General features: G+C 50.5%; 8 protein-coding genes across 8 annotated transcripts; 3 read left to right on the top strand and 5 right to left on the bottom strand.

Moving 5' to 3' along the window:
• Positions 1–139: 139 nt before the first annotated feature.
• JCM6883_000879 (uncharacterized protein) lies at positions 140–2,590 on the bottom strand (the record flags this gene model as incomplete). The annotated part of the gene is made up of 1 exon (XM_076629887.1): positions 140–2,590. The coding sequence occupies one exon, from the start codon at positions 2,588–2,590 to the stop codon at positions 140–142; it is 2,451 nt and encodes an 816-aa protein (XP_076490052.1).
• An 876-nt stretch (positions 2,591–3,466) lies between these two features.
• Positions 3,467–5,673, bottom strand: JCM6883_000878 (uncharacterized protein; the record flags this gene model as incomplete). Its single annotated transcript, XM_076629886.1, has 7 exons — positions 3,467–4,675; positions 4,751–4,894; positions 4,965–5,077; positions 5,139–5,203; positions 5,264–5,337; positions 5,402–5,488; positions 5,563–5,673. The coding sequence occupies 7 exons, from the start codon at positions 5,671–5,673 to the stop codon at positions 3,467–3,469; spliced, it is 1,803 nt and encodes a 600-aa protein (XP_076490051.1).
• Positions 5,674–5,799: 126 nt separating this feature from the next.
• Positions 5,800–6,344, top strand: JCM6883_000877 (uncharacterized protein; the record flags this gene model as incomplete). The annotated part of the gene is made up of 3 exons (XM_076629885.1): positions 5,800–5,973; positions 6,032–6,113; positions 6,187–6,344. The coding sequence occupies 3 exons, from the start codon at positions 5,800–5,802 to the stop codon at positions 6,342–6,344; spliced, it is 414 nt and encodes a 137-aa protein (XP_076490050.1).
• A 356-nt stretch (positions 6,345–6,700) lies between these two features.
• Positions 6,701–7,961, bottom strand: JCM6883_000876 (uncharacterized protein; the record flags this gene model as incomplete). Its single annotated transcript, XM_076629884.1, has 5 exons — positions 6,701–6,752; positions 6,817–7,363; positions 7,431–7,532; positions 7,611–7,775; positions 7,898–7,961. 5 exons carry the CDS (start codon positions 7,959–7,961, stop codon positions 6,701–6,703), a joined length of 930 nt encoding a protein of 309 aa, XP_076490049.1.
• A 220-nt stretch (positions 7,962–8,181) lies between these two features.
• Positions 8,182–10,782, bottom strand: JCM6883_000875 (uncharacterized protein; the record flags this gene model as incomplete). The annotated part of the gene is made up of 7 exons (XM_076629883.1): positions 8,182–8,226; positions 8,299–8,460; positions 8,525–8,755; positions 8,830–8,926; positions 9,001–9,850; positions 9,909–9,965; positions 10,032–10,782. 7 exons carry the CDS (start codon positions 10,780–10,782, stop codon positions 8,182–8,184), a joined length of 2,193 nt encoding a protein of 730 aa, XP_076490048.1.
• A 308-nt stretch (positions 10,783–11,090) lies between these two features.
• On the bottom strand, positions 11,091–12,733 carry MSF1 (phenylalanine--tRNA ligase; the record flags this gene model as incomplete). The annotated part of the gene is made up of 4 exons (XM_076629882.1): positions 11,091–11,175; positions 11,244–11,317; positions 11,382–11,677; positions 11,749–12,733. 4 exons carry the CDS (start codon positions 12,731–12,733, stop codon positions 11,091–11,093), a joined length of 1,440 nt encoding a protein of 479 aa, XP_076490047.1.
• Positions 12,734–13,029: 296 nt separating this feature from the next.
• On the top strand, positions 13,030–14,086 carry JCM6883_000873 (uncharacterized protein; the record flags this gene model as incomplete). Its single annotated transcript, XM_076629881.1, has 3 exons — positions 13,030–13,061; positions 13,161–13,224; positions 13,337–14,086. 3 exons carry the CDS (start codon positions 13,030–13,032, stop codon positions 14,084–14,086), a joined length of 846 nt encoding a protein of 281 aa, XP_076490046.1.
• Positions 14,087–14,990: 904 nt separating this feature from the next.
• On the top strand, positions 14,991–17,876 carry JCM6883_000872 (uncharacterized protein; the record flags this gene model as incomplete). Its single annotated transcript, XM_076629880.1, has 6 exons — positions 14,991–16,021; positions 16,086–16,362; positions 16,426–16,732; positions 16,798–17,198; positions 17,262–17,442; positions 17,512–17,876. 6 exons carry the CDS (start codon positions 14,991–14,993, stop codon positions 17,874–17,876), a joined length of 2,562 nt encoding a protein of 853 aa, XP_076490045.1.
• Positions 17,877–17,992: the final 116 nt, after the last annotated feature.

The following is a 17,992-nucleotide window of genomic DNA, read 5'->3' as shown; positions in this document are numbered from 1 at the left end:
TTCGTTCTCGACTTTGTCTCTCGTCCCTGGCCATCGTACCAGAGAAACGATACACGAGTCTCGAATTGCGAGTACAAAGAGACAGTCTCTGCAGATAAAGGGTATAGCTACAAGGATATGATCACGAATCAGAACAAGCTCAAACTGCATCGCCCAACCACATTTCGACTTCCTCCTTACTCAACCCTCGTTTCCTCTGCGAAAAGTTCTCCCTTTCCATCGCTTGTTGAACGAGAGTATCGAACACGTTCATCTTGTTCGAGCGGATCGGCGGACTCCTCGGATAAGTTTCACGACGGTCTTCGAGAGTTGACGAGGTAGGGCGTGCGTCTCCGGCCGAAGCTCGACTCCAATGGAAATCCTTCAACTTTGGAGGAGCAGCAGGAGAAGAGTTGCGGAGAGGAGGCGGAGAAGGAGGAGATGCGGGTTTGGGAGTAAAGGAGAAATCGCCGAAATCGATTGTCGCGAGAGGTGAATTGGAAGGGAGAGGTTTCGAAAGAGATGAGAGAGCAGCATCTGGTTGTTCGAGGCAGAGGCGACCGTGAGGACGAGTTGGGACTTGTAGCGAAGGGCAGGGATCCATCGAAGAACGAGTCGAGAAAGTAGTCGAAGTTGCGGAAGTGAGAGGAGGAGGAATCGAGTTTGGAGTCGAAGACCTCGCTCCTGTTCGATCGAGATCGAGAGAAGGAGGTCGGGATGGACGTCTCGGGCTGCTTGTCGTAAGCGAGCAACCTCTGAACGTGAAATCGTGGGGAGGGAGAGGGACCGGAGGAGGAGTCGATTCTTGCGAAGATGGGGAATCACCGAAGAAAGTCGAAGTAATGCTCAGCTTCCGACCTCCGATCGTTCGAGGACATTCAGGGGAATTCGAGCGTGGAAAGGAGAGAGCGGAAGCTTGCGATTGTCGACGATTCGAAGAGTTTAAACCTAAACCGATCGAGATCGCCGCCGATGGTCGTCTTGAAGCTCCATTCGCCTCGACCAGGGATATCGTGACAGGGAGAGGTTGAGGGAGAGGATCGACAGATACGAGTTCCGAGAGAGGGACGGAAACTGATCCGATTCGACTTGTGCGGAATCCTTGTTGAACGGTGGCTTGAAGCGCGCTTGAGGTCGACTCGCCTTCGCTCAGGACGGAGCAGCGAGAGTTGTTCGTGTAGGAGCTCGAACGTTGAGCCGAAAGGTACGAAGGCGTGCGACGAGTCGAGAGGGGAGGAGAACGATGTTGTTTCTGAGTGAAGCGACTGTGATGGTAAGCTGCAGGATGACCAGATGGCAGACGAGTCGAGATCTTGGCGGGCGAAGGATTGACGGGATGAAGAGGGGTTTCAGAATCGAAAGGGAGGAAGATGTCGTCTGTTGGTCCTGCAAAGGCTAGTCGCGGAGAGGCTGCGATGAGATTGACAAGTTGAGGATCCGGAGAAGAGATACGACGAGAGGTCGAGGAAGGAGGTCGGTGCTGGTTCGCCTGATTCTCGAGCCGAATCCACGAAGCTCGATCGACCCGAGAAGACGAGCTTGAAGAAGCCGGATGTTCGTGGTCGTTGTCCTGCGAGGTGTGCAAGCTTGAAGATCTCGAAGATGACCTTGCGTCTGAAGCTGATCCCGCAGCTGCCCTCAACTCCGAGTATCTCGAACTTCCAACTCGTTCAGCTTTGACGACGACGATTTCTCCCAATCCTCGGCCCTTTCCTTTCCGCCCCTTCTTGCCGCGTTGCGACTTCCACATTCCTCCAAGCCTTGAACGTGCCGGAAGGCGACTGTCGGGTAAATCAATGCTAGAATTGGTAGGGGACGGCGTCGATTCCGCTGAGGAAGAGTTGAAAAGATTCGAATATCGGTTGATCGTCTTCGGGAGGTTGACTGAATTCCTGAACGATTGGAAGGTCTGAGGAGGAGTGAGTCCGCAAGCTGAAGAGTCGGACCAGTGCGAGATTGGCGAGAGGGGAAACCGAGACGCAGGAGATTCATGAGGAGCGAGGTCGTGTTGTTGGACAGAAGGGAATGGCTGAAGGAGAGGAGAATGTTTTGCAGTAGCTGTTGTTCGTGAAGAATCGAGCCGGTAGTTGGAATCGAAAGCGAAAGGAACTGCTGGTCGACCTGTCTTCGCTTCTTGCCTCGTCATTAACCCCAACCCAGTTTCTGTCCCCTTTTCCGGTAGTAGAGGGAAAGAAGCGGCGCGAGTGATCCGTTCGAGTGCGTCGAGAGCGTCTTCCGTGTCGACCGGTTCAGCCCGACTGAATTTCCTTTCTCCAACTCGGATCATCAATCCCTCATAGCTGTCCTGACTGTTCCTCGTGGCCTTCGTCCCATCTCCCAATACTAATCTCGGCATTTCGGGTCTCATGCCTTCCTCCTTCAGTTCTGCATTTGAGCGTCGACGGTGGTTCTTGCGAAGTAACGATTTTCGTCTAGGAAGAACATTCGGCTCGGACGCCCTCCTCCAGGCTGGAGGATTCGCCAGATCGATAGAAGATGTCGGAAGAGATGGAAGGGAGGATTTCTTGACGCGACTTTTGGGTTGAGGTTGTGAAGGAGGAAAATCGTGTTGTGTGGATTCAGAGATCGGTAGAGAAGCGTTGTTGCCCATCTCGAGGAGACCTGTTTAAAGTAACTCGAGCTTGTCAGATGCCTACTACCTGGTCTCGTAACCTTGAAGGCTCACAAGGGACTCAAGAGTACGAAGAGACGAGAATCGTTATCCAAAATCGTCTGTGCGATGGAAATCTCGAGCTACCAACCGATAGAGCATCAGCCCATAGTATCGTAAAGGAACGGAGAGCCTGATCACACACCTTTGCCCCTTTCTTTAGCTGTACCAGCAGCGGATCTTCCGAACCTGAGACCTGTTGAATCTTCTGTCGATGGGACGAACTTCTGGTATGGCGTTCAACGCAGGCGTAGGTCGTTCCGTGTCAGCGAGACCAGCTCGACTATCGTCCTCGTCGTTTCGATACCAGTTGAAGAGAGCCGACTCGGATCTATTCGTAATGAGGGTTCCATTCTTCTCTTTGGGGCTCTTGATTGTAAGTGAGAGCAATAAGGTTATTGTTCTTCTCTGAATTGGGAACTTCCCGAAGCGAATGCGATTTGTCGAGATGTCGGTTAATGAAAGAAAGGCTCGAACGGGAAACGAAAGAGGAAATTCTGTGCGTCGAGAGGCGGGTCGAAACAGGTCGGAGAACAGTGAGAGAACGCCTGCGCCCGTTACTGATGCGATACAGAAGTCGGATGACCGGAATCCGTACGCGATGAGCGAGCGATTGATGGCAAAAATGTGGTCGAAGCGGGACGAAAGGTGTGCATTCGCGAACGAAAAGAGGAGAGCCGGGGCTTGTTGCAACACATGCGGACCGCTCTCAACACCACACGAACGTCGAAGGATACGATTCAAGCGGAAAGTCATGAGGTCTCGTTACGAAAGACGATTTTAACCCAATTTGCGAAATTCCCTTCTTCAAGTGAGCTATTCCTCTTCTCCGTGGTCCATCGTCAACCATTCCTTGAAGTAAACACAATCCCTCGGGTTGACTGGTGCAACTCCCTTTCCGACTTGACCTTTCATTTCTCCCCATTTCGCCAAACTGACTCCGACGGCAGCTCCTGCTCCTCCCAACATTCCAACTCCTTGAATCCCTCCTTCCAACTCGATCTTGACACGAGGTCCTCCTCCTAGGGTATCGGTGAGGTAAGAATCGGAAACGGTAGTAGGTTTTTTCACGACTCCGGCTCGAGGTCGAAGTGGTTCGGAACAAAACTCTTCGACGGGACATTTTCCACAAGGCATGTCGGTCCATCCAATGACGGGGGTATAAGGTCGAATGAGTCGATAGACGTAATCGTTCAAGTTTTCTTCGTCGTCGCCCACCGCGTGTTCGTCAAGTTTCGGTTTCACATCTTCGTCGTCCGAACCCTTTTTGAGTGGATCGTCGTCCGAGTCCTCTTCGTCCGAAGCGAGTGCTTTGAGTTTCTTCTTCGATCGATCCTTCTTCTTCCTTGAACTCGATCCCTTCTTCTTTTTTCGTTTCCCTCCTTCATCATCCGAATCATCCTCGTCGGTCTCTTCTGCGTCACTACCATCCTCGTCTTCATCGTCGCTCCCTCTTCCCTTTCGCTTCTTTTTCGATGATTTCGCGGGAGCGTCCTCATCGAAATCACTCTCGCTACTTTCATCCTCCTCTTCCTCGTCACTCTCTTCCCGCTTCGAACGCTTCTTCTTCGCTTTCCCACTCTTGCTCCTCTTGACCGTACTCTTCTTTCCCTTTTTCTTCTTTTTCCCATCGTCACTTTCCTCCTCTGATTCTTCTTCGCTGCTACTCTCGACCTTTTTCCTCTTCCCCTTCTTGTCCTTACTCTTTGTCGACGATTTCTTCCCATTGACCTCATTCTTCGATGCTTTCGCATTCGTAATACCATCTTCGATCCTCTTTTTCCGTTCTTCCGGGTTTCCAATATACACTCGTTCGACAATCCCATCATACACCATCAAATTCATCAACGCGGCGGCGTGGGTCGGCTGCAGTTCGACTTGAATGACCTCAGTAGAAGAAATGTAGTTGAGGATTGATTCGATTCCGGGTAAGAAGGGGGTTGCCGTGACGGGATAGATCGGTCGGTAACGTATCGAGGTCAACGGATCGTCAGGAGGATGGTAACTTTGGTTCTTCGGGATAGACTAGCAACGCGCGAGCAGCAGATCAGAATGAGCTTCCTCGAGTGAGTGAGCGCAGAAAAGAAAGGAGCAAATTACGTGGTCTGTGAGGTGTTTCTGAACAACCTTTTTGAGGGTATCGACAAGTTCGGTATCGAGTTCGTTGTCGGTAAACCAAGGTCCTCCCGTCAATTCGACTGAAGGTTGAATTCCGGCCAACATGTAGATTTTTCGAGTTGGGTACTGTCAAAGTAGCACGGAACTCGTCAACTGACTCCGGAAACAACACGAGATAGTGAATGAGCGAGCGCACCTTGACAGATTTGACAGTCTTGATAGATTTCCTTCCCTCGAGAATTTTCAGAACTTTGGTCATAGTCGTTCGAGCTAATCCCGTCTTGTTCGTCAAGAACTTCGTCCAGATACCTATAGATCTCAAGTGTTAGCGCTCGGTGGTCATCGAGCAAGCTTGGGAGGGACACCGTACCGAGAGAGCCAGCTTCTTTGATGTAATCCAAAACCAACTTCTCTTCACTATCCATCGCGCCAATACTGCGACATAACCGCGAGCTTGTCAGTCATATCATCAGCAAGAATGGACATTTGACTTACGCTTTCGCTTCCTCCTTCTTGAGGAACCTGAACATGATTTGACCGCTTTGTGTTCTCAACATTTGCATCAAATTCTACAGTTCCACTCGACCTCGTCAGTTCCCTCACATCGCCCCGACCCTAGCAGGTAGTGCATACCTTTCTGAGTAGACCATTGACTGCATCCTGCACGGCGGGAGTGACAGAGAGACCACATTGTTGCATCAAATCTCCTTGAATGATTTCCTGTTCCGTTCACCACCGCGCTCACTTGACAGTCAGCATTGAGACTCGTACATGATGCTTCTGAGTGAGCTTACCCTATTCGGAGCGAGGGATCCGACATCTAATAATTTCTGTTCGATCGGTCCGAGTTTGCCTCCTCCTTTCGCCTTTGTTCCCCCTCCTGAAGTAGATGCTTTCGGTGGCATCTCTTCTTCTCCTTTCTCTGGTCCTAAATCGAGGGTCGTGAAGCGGAAAGTGAAGAGAGAGGGAAAGAGCGAGAGCGAGAATTTTCGAAGACTTCTCGTTCATCACTCACCGCGACGAGATCGAAAATGGAACCTTCTATCGTGACAAAGACGTTCTCCCTCGAATTGGAACACCCGGGAATCCCGTATCCGCTCACTCTGATCGTCAATCAACTCTCTCCGTCTTCCATCATGTTGTTCATCTCGACTCCTCCAGCTTCGCAATCTTCCATCATGAAGGACACGAGTGTAGCCATGCCTGTAAGTCCCAGTCTTCCGTCGCCCGCGATCGCTGACTGAAACCCTCGCTTCAATACAGAATCGCTTGCAAAATTTCGCTTGTCCTTCAACTTCGCTCTCCAAATCGACGAGTTCTTCCCTCTCGCTCGCATCTCGACTAGGTTAGTCTTCCCTCGTTCTTTCTCCCTCCGCCGCCCGCGCGTCCGACTGACCCTTCCGGGCGTGTGGAAATAGCGAAACGTTACAACATCCAAATTTTCGTTTCTCTCGACCTCGATCAATTGGCTGAAACGGCAGGGCCCGGGGTCACGAAAGAGAGCATGATGTTGTTCGTCGAGAAGAGTCTGCTGAAACAGTTGGATCAAATACTGCCGAGATCTGCGAAGAAATGAGGTTGGGAGGGAACAGATTTCGTATTTGAGCGTTGTCGGGTTGGATGAGACTGGTGACTATTGATTCCGTCTTTGTTGTTTATACCTTGTCATGTTCGTGTTGTAACTCTAGCGACCAGCTTAAGCTCTGTATCACAGTTACGGGATCGCGAATGAGTCTCGTCTCAACGCTTTCGGACTATTGGTACTGACTCTGTTCGTACAGCTCAGCGTCGAGAGGCGGTCTCTCGAGTACTTCGAAGTCCTCTCGACAGTAGCTCGTCAACAGGTATAAGGAACTAAAAACGGCGTGCTTTCTATGCAAGTTTGCTTTCGTATCTACAAAGTTTCTTCATGCTTCTAAGGCTTGAACTACTTTAAAGGTCCTCAGGAAGGTTGGGGGCAGGGTAGTCGACGCACATGTGCTCGCTGTAGTCATGGACAGGTCTCAGCGCGTTGAAACATTAGCTAAGAGAGTGCAAAGTGAACTCACTCGTAAGCACGGAAATGAATCTTTCGTCCGACTTGTTCAATCTCGTCAACTTCCTCCTTCGTAAGATCGGGCAATTCCTGAACCTGGGACAACTTATTGATCCTTCCCTCGTTACCGGAGGCCGTAACCGCAACAACACCCTTAGCTCTCGTCCAGAGAAGGAGAGCCGCTGCCGCATCGACATCTTTTCCAGTTTCCTTCGAGAGTCGTTGAGCAATCCTCTCGAGGATAGGTTTGATAGGTCCTCCAGTCTTGTGTCGGAGAAGAGGGGAAAGAGGTCCGTAAGCTTCAGTGACGATTCCGTGTTCTTCTTGGATTTTGAAGACGGGGTCGAGAGAGGTGAGAACGTAAGGGTGGTATTCGAGTTGGTTGACGACGGGCTTGTATTTGATGTCGGCAGAGAGGAGCTCGTTGAAATCTTGAGGACGGAAGTTCGAAACTCCGAGAGAAGCGGTGAGTTCTCCTTTGTCTTTCATTTGTTCTAGGATCTTCCAGAATTCGACGAGTTTGCCCTTGGGAGGTACGAAGGGGTTGTGGATCAAGATGACTACATGTGCGAGGTGGAGTCAATAAGACTGAGATGTTCGAAGACAGAATAGAAGAGCAAAACTCACGATCAGGTTGAGAACCGAGCTTCTCGATCGATTCCTTGACGTTGGCTCGGAGGTCTTCAAGCTCGACACCAGGGTTCTTAGGGTCACCCTTGACAGTCGAGACTAGACGGAAAAAACGATCGACAATGCGAATCAAGTTAGCACTCGATTTTCCGCGTGGTCTGAACGAGAAGCACTCACTTTTGGTCGTCAAGAAGATGTCTTTCCTGTCGACTCCCGACTTCGCGATACATTCTCCAGTCTCCTTCTCGTTCTCGTAACCTTGAGCCGTGTCGACATGTCGGATACCCGCGTTGAGAGCGATTTTACCAGATTCAATCGCGGTCTTCTTCGCGTCTCCAGTACCTACGAGTTGCGAAACGCATATAGCAGAACGAGTCAGCCAAAGGGGTGCGAGCGGATAGAGTGCAAGATTTGATTCTCGACAGGATGTGTCATCATGGAAGAAACGGGGAAGAGAGACTGACCGTTACCCCAGGCAATGGTAGGGATGCTGGTGCCGTCGAGAAGTTTGAAAGTAGGAACAGGCATGATGATTGTGTTTGAAGGTGAGTGAAGTGGAGGAAGAGGAGGAAGAGCGAGAATTCGGAATTCAACAGCTCGGCTCGAAATGACGAGTTGCTCTGACGTGGCAAACTCCTCTTTTTAGGTAGTCTCGGCATTCGTAATCAATAGGAAGAAAATTGCACAACAGTTCTTAGCAGAAAAATCAAAGTGAAATTCAAAGTCTTTCAAGCTTTCTCTTGCTCAATCAAACGAGAATCGGTAGGAAGGAGCCAATGATGAGGAACGGACACTATCAATGATGCGGAAAGTGTCAACTCGCGGCTAGAGGAATCGTGTGAACGGAGAGAACAGCGGAACTCACGGAAAACAAATCCCTTCGAACGCTGAAACAAAAAGCGCAAGGTACCGGTCTTCCATCAGGACCGAGGACGACACATTGTAGAGTGACTGAAGTCGAAGTCGATTCGAATGCGTGTTTCGCGAACGATTCATAGTATTCGACGACTGATGCCGTGTCAAAGAGCTGCGACCGAACTTTTCATCAGTTTCGGCTTCTCACGATGATCAAACAGCAGAGCTGAACTCACCTCAAAGATGTACTTCCCTCCACCAGCTCGACCTCCCCCGCTCGTCGTCACTCCATTCACGTTTCCAGTTCCGACCAACTCTTCTCGTTTCCATCCCGTCAAGAGACAGAACTCTGTTCCGACGAGACAGATTTCTCCCGTTCGACGCCAAACGACGGTGGGAGTTCCGGAGAAGGAAATGAGTTTGTGCAGTTCGACGAGAGTCCGTTGGAAAGTTCGTTCGACGAAGGTCTGTTGAACCGTGGCCATATCGAAGGTCAGCGAACACGCGTTCAAACGATCCTTGCGATCTCCACAAAGCTCACCTCGTCTTCTTCTGTCAGTGGCATCTGGAGAGCGATGAGGGAAGGTCGAAAAGTTGCGAGAGCTCGAACGATTCGCAAAATGTCGTTCTTTTCGAATCTGTGATCATGAACGATAAGCCACTCATCAGTCTAACGGAGACTCGAGAACAAGTTTGAAATCGATCAACTCACCTAGTTTTGAGGTGTTTGACGAGGTAATGATAACTTTGAGCGTAAGGATACGGTTTCGTTACGTTCCTCAACGCTTCTTCCGCCGTCATCAATCCCGGAACTCCACTTCCAGTGCTAGTCTGCTGTTGTGGTGGTTGTTGATACGTCGCTCTACCCACTTCCGTATTTGACATGCCTTCTGCTCCTCCAACTTCTCCTGAGAACATTTCAGTGTCTCCTTGTTTCTCCTGATCGAATGATCCGTATCCTCCTCCTGCACCTTCTGGTGTTTCTTTCGCAGTTCCATCAGGCCGACTTCCTCCCAATAACATTTCTTCACCTCCCAATCTCCCATTCTGTGCTCCTCCGCCTCCTCCCGTTCCAAACCTCGGATCGAACGTATTGTTACTTCCTCCACCACCTCCGATCCCACCGCTCAAATTCGGAGTATGAGCGTCCAAAGCGAACCCATTCCCATTCAACATTGAAGACAAAATCGCATATTCCAAATTCGCCGCTTCTGATCCAAACTGAGTTTGATCAAGTCCTCCCCCACCACCACCGCCACTAGACATTGCCGTTACGGTCGCCCCGGGAGTCGAGGCAAAGTTGTTTAAGAACGAACTCGTATCGTAGAAAGCTGAACTTGTGGAGGATTGAAGCGCAGGGGATGAGGTAGAAGGTCCGGCTGCTGAACTTGCGAGAGTTGAGGAGAAATCAAAGATTGGTTGAGAAGTCGAGGGCGCGAGAGAGTGAGGAGGAGCGGAAACAGATGGAGGAAGGGCGGAGGAGGAAGGGAGGGATTGAGGGGGAGGAATAGGTGATTGTGAAGGTCTGACGGCGACGGCTGAAGGAGATTGAAGCAATTGAACTGATGGATGAGGAATCAGTATCGATCTTGAAGCGGGAGAAGAAAATCGAAAACTCACTGCCATTCCCACTGAATGGTGTTCCTTCTCCTTGAGCTTGTCTACCTCGTTCGAGCACTGTCGAGCAGCTCAACAGTGAGCCCGTAGATCTTCGTACGTACAAGAGAGGCGGAATTGACTCACGTTCATCGGGAACTTCCTGTAAATATTTCGCTTTCTTCCTCTGACCATCAACGCAATCGTCCGGACAACCCTTCTTGATACACCGTTTACAAGGTCTCCCATCGTCACACGTCAAATGAGCTTTCTGACACGCGGCGCAAGCTCTCCCAGCTTTCTTCTTGCGTTCACGAGGGATCGGTTTCCCATCCGGTCCCGTCGATTGTTTCTTCGTTTTCGGTACTGCTTTCTTCTTCGTTCCTCCTGCTCCTGTTGAAGGTGTCTCGTTCGTAGTTGAAATCGAGGGAGATTCTGTAGCTCGACCTTTGCCTTTCGAAGTAGAGGAGGAGGAGGGAAGTAAAGCGGAAGGAAGGGGAGGAGGAGGTCGATGATAATCTATTGCCGAACCTGAATCGGATGCGTTCGTTTCTTCGTCACTCAAGAACGTAGCTCCTCCACCTCCACCTCCTGACGAAGTAGTTGCTTGGTTATGATCCTCGAGAAATACCATCTCGTTTGAATAGCTGGCCCTCCTTTGTTCACTCGAACTCGCATGCGATAGTCCTGGTCGATGTTCGAAACCTCCAAGTTTCACTGCCGAGTTCGAGGTGGAAGCGGAAGGAGGTGGTGGTGGAGCGAATCCAAGTTGTGGAGTGCTCGAGAGAGCAGGCGCTGGATTCGACGAGAAGAACCGACCGCTCGAGATTGAGTCCTGTTGACTGAGTGTAGTTCCTGGAGTAGAACTAGTCGTAGTCGGAGTCGTAAAGTTTGACATGAAAGATGAGGAAAAGAGGAGAGCTCAAACGCGGGGGGAATCTCAACTTCGGCCTTCTGGGATTCGCCAAAGGTGTTTTTCGGACATGGCTCTACGTGAAGAGTCGCAAGCAAACAGTATCCATGCCCGTAGCCTTGAACTGATGAGTAGTTGACCCGAGACCGCAGAAACGCAGAATTTTTTCTTCTTTTTCGCTGAATGCTCTGCCTCTACGTTGCTGGTTCTCTCTCACGGCTGAGCGCTTCCTTCGTAGGTATGACGTTCGGTACTCCGCTGCTCGTTTCGTGACAAGCAGCTCACTAAGTCATCTACCTCACTTCTACTCGCATCTCCTCCTTGACTCTGTCGTTGATCTTTTCTTGAATCTTGTTCACCTCTTCATTCGATAACGATCTAGCGCAAGCCAGTGGCGAGTCGTCAGCGCACAGCAAAAGGCTCTGAGTAAGACAGCGAACGCGCACCTATCCATTGATCGGTAGTTGAACCGGTAACAACGAGATTCACGTTTTGTTTTCGGGTGAGTAAATTGATCGATCTAAACGAGACCGATCAGGGTCAGCTTAACTTCTAGCGACATGAATATCACGGAGCGTGCTTACGAGATCAACTCCCTCGATCAAATCTCCCGCTTCATCTCTGACCAATTCCATAAAATCATTCTCATGCCATTTTGTCGCTCCTTCTTCCTGAGGTTGAGGTAACCAGAACGCCAAATCCTTGTAACATTCCGGGTACTTCGAATAAGGTTTGAACGTCGAGATTTCGCCAGCTTTGAATTGAGAAGAGAATCGAGGATCTTGAGACCAGAATAATCGAATGTCGGGAATCGAGAAGAGTACCATCGCGATTCGTTCGAGTCCTAATCCGAACGCCCAGCCAGACTTGTGCGGTACACCTGGAGTTCATGACGCACGCATCGTTCGTAAATGGAGCGGATCTCGAGAGATAGTGGAGTTCCTAGCTCACCTGATCTCGAAAGAGTGTCCTGTCTGACAACTCCGCACCCCAAGATCTCCAACCATTTCCCATTGTACATGACTTCGACTTCATAACTCGGTGCCGTCCAAGGGAACGTAGCTTCGATCCATCTCACTTGTAGCGGTCCTCCTTCAGTTCCCTTCAATCCTTCAAACAATTTCAACACTAACCCATTAAGACTGTTCTTTAGGTGTTCCGCGATGATCCTCGCGACTTCTGGATCGTGTTCCGATTGGTACGGATTCGTCGTAGTCAATTCCCTCGTCGGATCGCTAATTTCGATATTCGCCCTTTCCAACATTTTACTCATTTCCTCGTTCTCCCTCGCCATTCTCTCGATCCCACCTTGACTAGGATCGACGACGTTACAACCTTCGACTTGATGGAATACCGGGTAATGAGAACGATCGATTTCGTCCCTTCTGTAAACGTCGGCCGTCAACAAGAATTGATTCATTCCTTTCCTGAAACTCTCGACTTCGTGAGCCGACGTATGAGTCCTCAACATGTGATTCCGATTGAGGTAATAACTATCAGTCAAACTTCGACCGGGATGATCTTTCGGGAATCCTAAATCGTCGAAATTTTGTTCGACCGTGACGATTGGAGAGAGAGAGTTGAGGTGTTCGAAGGTAGAGAAGTGCGATTCGATGAGAGTACGGAGGATACCGAGAGGGTGGTTGGGATCTAGATGGAGGTTACGGTCCAGTTTAGAGAGGATTGTTGGTGGAACATTCGTGTGATCGTCTCGAGGGTAACTCGTTTCATTGAAAACTAGGGGATTTGTTCGTGAGGGTCGCGTAGAGTATTGCCGTCTTGCTAGTCGTGTGGAAGAAAGGGGTAGAGAGGTCGAGTTGAAGGAGAAAGTTGGAGGAGAAGTGAAAGAAGGAACCGAAGTCGGAAGGGTAGGAGTCGCTCGCGAGAAGCATGTGCAAGGAGGTAGTATTGACCTCCTAGCAGCCGTTCGTAGCATATCGAAGAATGTCGATGGAAACGGGACGAACGTTTCTCTGTGTTCTCTTCCTCTCCTCTCTCTCCCTTCAGCCACTCACTCTCACTCTTCTTATTTCGTCAATCCCCTCCCAAGCCTTCACCTTACTAACTTGTACGTACTCTCTGGACTCTACGCGGGACTCGCCCACGCTGACTTGGCTCTCTCTCTTCTCGTCTTGATCAGCTAACGAAGTTAATCCGGTCAACCGCCAAGCCCTAAGCGGTCCCTCTCAAGTCAATCAAGGCCCCCCTCAACACTGGCAGAGTCCTTCCAATATGTCCAATCAATCCATCAAACCCTCTAATCGGTAAGTCTCTTCCTCCCCTCCCTTCATTTCGATGTTCTAGGCCCTTTCGATTCGATCTGACCCTCACTGACTCTCTCGTTCTCTCTCGATTGATAATAGCTCGCGCGTCGGTCTTCAATTCGGAGCCGGCGCACCTGAGAATGCTACTTTCACTGCAGAGGCAGTAAACCAAGTCTACTATACGTTGGACAGGCGTAAGTTTCCTCACTTCTCTCTCTCGATTTTGACTGAACACATCTCACCTGACTCAACTCTCTCCTCTCACTACTGTGTAGCGTACGGACGGCGTTCCTGACATCGCTAAGGCAGCCGAAATTCCTGGAAGCCCTTCAAGGGCGGGTATACGCTCGTGTGTGAGAGACACTGCGTACTTTGCTTCTTCGACTCCTATTGCACTTTCTAGTTCCCCTACCTCCTCGGCCTACTCTTCTTCTTCCGTTTCCGACAACGACTCAGACGCTTTGAGCCCTCCTTCCTACCAATCCATCTTCCCTCCTTCTCCTCCTTCGTCCGCCGCTTCGTCTCCTTCCGATTCGATCCTCTCCAAGTTCGCCTCACGTCAAGTCCTCGTCGCTCAAGCGAACCAGAACAATGGAGCCGTTCCCCTTTCGACTCCTCCTACCGATTCCGACGCTCCTATCTCCCCTCCTACTCTCCTCGAGACCGTCTTCCCTTGTTCGTCTTCGATTCACTCGTTCCCGGCTTTCCCCGTCGATTTGAGTTCGACGATCGGTCAAGGTTGGAAAGGAGTCGTCGTCGATAACCTCATCGCTGGTACTCGTACCCTTTACGTCGGAGGAGGTAAATTCGACGATGTCGAACTTCGTGACACGGTTTGCGAAGTTCTCGATCAAGCCGAGGAAGAGTACGGAGCGACCGGAGTCGTCCTTTGCCTCGAAAAGGGAAACAACAAGGAACAGTTGGGACTCTTGGTTCATCAATTGATGTACATCGGTTGTACCGTCCTCAAACAAGATGGACTCGAACCCAATCCCGCTTACCTTCTCCTCGGAATGGACCTCTAAATCAATCCTCCAAGCTCGTCGTCGTCACCTCTTCTCCCCTCCCCTCTCCTCTCCTTCCTCGATTCGACTGTTTCGTTTTCTTCCCAAAGCCTCGTCTGTTCTGAACCGAAAAATCCAGAAAACCCCTCACGTTACATGGCCCTCTCAGAATCCATTTCAGCGTTTCAAACTCTCCCTCTTCTATCTCGACAACAACAAACACAAAACCCAATAAAAAAAGGTTTCCCTTTCCCTCTTCGATTCCTTTCGATTTATTACTCTACCTTTACACACTCGTTATATCTCTACTTCCTCGTCTCTTTCCCACCCTACACCCTATTCCTCTTGGCCGAGGAGCGTTTTTTTGTTTTTCGATTTTGTTTTCTCATATAAAAACCCCAGAAAAAAGGAGGAACTCTCAGTTAGGTTTTGATTAATCTAGTTTGTACGTTCCTTCCAACGCTCTCGTCGTCTCCGTCCTTGTCGTTTGCGAGAGGGAATCAGCTTTGGAAGGCGAGAAACGAAAAGCGAGCACAGGCGCTGCCGCGGCAGGTCTTTCTTTCTATGTCGCGCAACGAGTTCGGGACTTGCTATACCTGAAGAGATCGTATCGAAGGTAGCCAAGTGCTCCTAGAACTGATCGAACGAAAGCGGGAACGACTCGAAATAGAAGGTTACGAACGCGCTCAAAAGTTACCGAAAACAACTTTCGTCTCCTCACATTTACTTTCTACTACCGCCCACTCTACGACTCGACAGCGAACGACACCAGAGGAGGTATACCTTACTGGAGGAAGAAGACGCGTTCAAGACCCAAGTCTTTCGAGACTGCGCGCGTGATCGAAGGAACTCTCTCTCTCTCTTACCCGCCTCTCCCTCAAACTCGACGAGTGGAGAACGCAACAATAGGAGGTAGTTATCTCAAATGCCAGCTACGAGATCCCTGAAACCTCTCCTCAAATTCACTCTCCTACTCTGTTTCCTCTTCGTCTTTTACCGTTCTTTCGTTCAACCTCGACTATCCCCTTCTTCCTCTTCAACCTCGACTTCGACGACGAACGGGATCGATCCACGTACTAGACAGAACGTAGGAGGAGGAGATGGGAACGGTAGGAAAGGAGTGAATTGGAGTCGAGAAGGAAGTGGGGCAGCAGCGGGAAAGGAACCTCGAAAAGATTCCCCTCCTCCTCCTGACTTTAAACCGAAACCATTCCCTCGCCAACAACTCGAAGAACGACCACCTCCACCTCCACCTCCTCCTCTCCCTCGACCACCACCTCCTCGGGCGGGGAAAGGAAGAGAACATGAAATTGAACGAGAGAAACAAAAAGTTGAACAAATCGTGAAACAGGTCCCGAAACAAGTACCGGCTTGGGTTGTAGAACATGAGATTGGGAGGGTAGAAGGGAATGGAGAGAAAGTACCGATCTGGAAACCCGTTCGAGCAGGAGGAGGACGAGGAGGAGAGAAGGACACTTTTAAGAAAGAATTGGAGAGGATGAAACAACGGAAAGAACAGAAGGGACTAGGAGGAGGAGGGAGGAGACGACCACAGACTGGAGATCAAGAGGAAGAGGAAGAGGAACCGGAGGATGGAACGGAGGAGGAAGTGAAAGGTCGAAGGGTTTATCATTTAGTCGATGAAGACGACGAATTGGATGCGGCGCAAAGGGGGGATTCAGATGCTCGAGTAGCAATGGCAGGTCAACGGAAGAAAGGACCTCTGATTCAGGTTGGAGGTGCAGGGAACGCAGCTGGGGACAAGAACGCAGGAGCAGGAGTCGGTGGAATTGTCGCGGGAGCGGGAGATGCCGTGAAGGCGAAAGGGAAGGACAAGTGGAAAGGGAAAGGATGGGATCAGAGGTTTAAGAAGCAAGGTGGAGACAAAGAGGAGCAGGAGGGAGCTCAAGTTGAGGGCGAGGGGAATAATGAGAGAGCTGTCAAAGCTGTAGAACCGTGCGTCTCGTTCTCCAACCTCGGCTCTCGACGTTCGGCTTGATCTGATGCTCTTCACCCACAGAATCGACTCGAATACCGATAACTCGGCAGAGGAGGAGCAGTCCACCGAGAAACTCCTGGTTCAACATCCTCTCGTCGCTCGATTCTTACGGCAAGACATCTCGCACAACGGAGACGGATCTAGTCCGGCGCGTACACAAGTTACTTTCAGCTCACCAGACGATGAGGACGCCGCTTCCGATCGAAAACTTGCAAAAGAAGACGACCTTCGCTCAACTCCGCCTACTTCCTCAGAGAGACACAATCTCACTGTTTGCGCTCTCGTTCCGAACGAACAGGTTCGTCGGATTTCTTGCCGTTTGTCATCCATTCGCGAGACTGATTTCGTTTCTTGCCTGTAGCGGTTCCTCCCCGAATGGATCTTATATCATTCGCTACTCGGAGTGTCCCGTTTCGCGCTGTACGATACTACTCTACCGGGTGCTTTCGGAGGAGAAGAGATCGACCAACTCGCCGACTCGATGCGAGAAGAAGGAGGAGGAGGAGAGAACGCTCCGACCGTCGAGGAACTCAAAGCTCAAGTCGCAGTGTCCAACTCAGGAAGGGAAGGACTCGATGAGAAAGGATTGATCAGGAGGGAACGAGTTCGAGGTCTCGAAGACTGGATCGATAAGGGTAGAGTGAAGATGTTTTACATGAAGTTCAAGAGTGAGTGCTTTTCTCTCTCTCTTGCCGCTCAATGGACCAGAATTGACTCTAGTTTGTGAGTGTAGATCCTCGAGCGAGTCATGACGTTCACGCATTGATGCTCGAAAACTGCGTCGAACGTTTCGGACCTAGTTCGAATTGGCTTGCACACCTCGACGTCGACGAATTCCTCTCCCTCTCAACCCCTCTCTACGGCTCCGACGAACCCTATTCTGTCCTACCGTCAGACTCGACTTCGACCGACAGTCTTCCCGATCACGTCTATCCTCTTCACGATCTCCTCGCTTCTCCTGCTCTCGACTCGGCACTTTGCTTACCTGTCCCTGAACTCAACTATCGCAATCTCGGAATTCGAGAACTGAAACGAAGTCAGGGTGTACTCGAGACGCAGGTGCATCGAGACGTGCTGGGAGAAGTCAAGGAATCGACAAGATTCTCGGAGGAAAGAGGTGGACTTCCTCAAAAGGTCAGTTCTGGCTGTCCACTACACTTACTCGTGTGTATTCTGACCTGACTCTGTCAATTGCAGACCCTCATCCACACGGCATTCACCTCTCAATCCGGAGTAACGTTCTCTGGTCCGCATAGCTGCGAGTTAACGAACGAAGACTCGGAAGATGGCATTCGGGATAGTCAGGGCAACCCGCTTGCCTCTCGAGGTGGTCTTTATCACTCGCAGAATCTGCCTATTGAGCCTCTCGCGATTGCCCGTAAGTCGCCTCTGCGTTTTCCTCGTCAATCCCCTCTCTTGACTCAATACCACTTCCCCGTCCTCATAGATTACGTTCAACGCGATTTACTCGATTGTCATTCGAAACTCTCGAGTCTCGCCGACCCACTCTCGCTCAAACCCAAAGGACGAGGTTCAGTTTCCTGCGAAGCTCATTACCTCCCTTCAGCTTCGGAACTCGCTTCCGAATCATGGCGCAACGATCCAGCTAACGAAGACCTCAAGAAGGTTCCTCCACTCGGTAGCGTCCTCGAAGATCGAAGAATCGCGACGAGTTGGGCAGCTCGAGCTGCGACGACGATCGGAGACGCTTGGCGTAGAAGTCAGGAACGAGGTATGAGGAGAACGAGTAAGAGTGAAAGGGAGAGACTAGTGAGTCGAGTGAGGGAGAAGGTTGAGGTTTTGTCGTATTAGTCGTTGGATTTTGTGCACAGTTTTTGTGTTTATCGTTTGATCAGGCTGTAGGAGCACCTTCGTTGTACCATTCTCAGGATATCGTAACTTATTTCCATCGTTTGCTTTTTCGTCGA

Source organism: Sporobolomyces salmoneus (assembly GCF_050403485.1).
Source record: "Sporobolomyces salmoneus JCM6883 DNA, S_salmoneus_JCM6883_v1_ctg7, whole genome shotgun sequence".
Classification (NCBI taxonomy): Eukaryota; Fungi; Basidiomycota; class Microbotryomycetes; order Sporidiobolales; family Sporidiobolaceae; genus Sporobolomyces; species Sporobolomyces salmoneus.
Note: the sequence above shows the minus strand (reverse complement) of the source record. Positions and strands in the feature narration are given on the sequence as shown.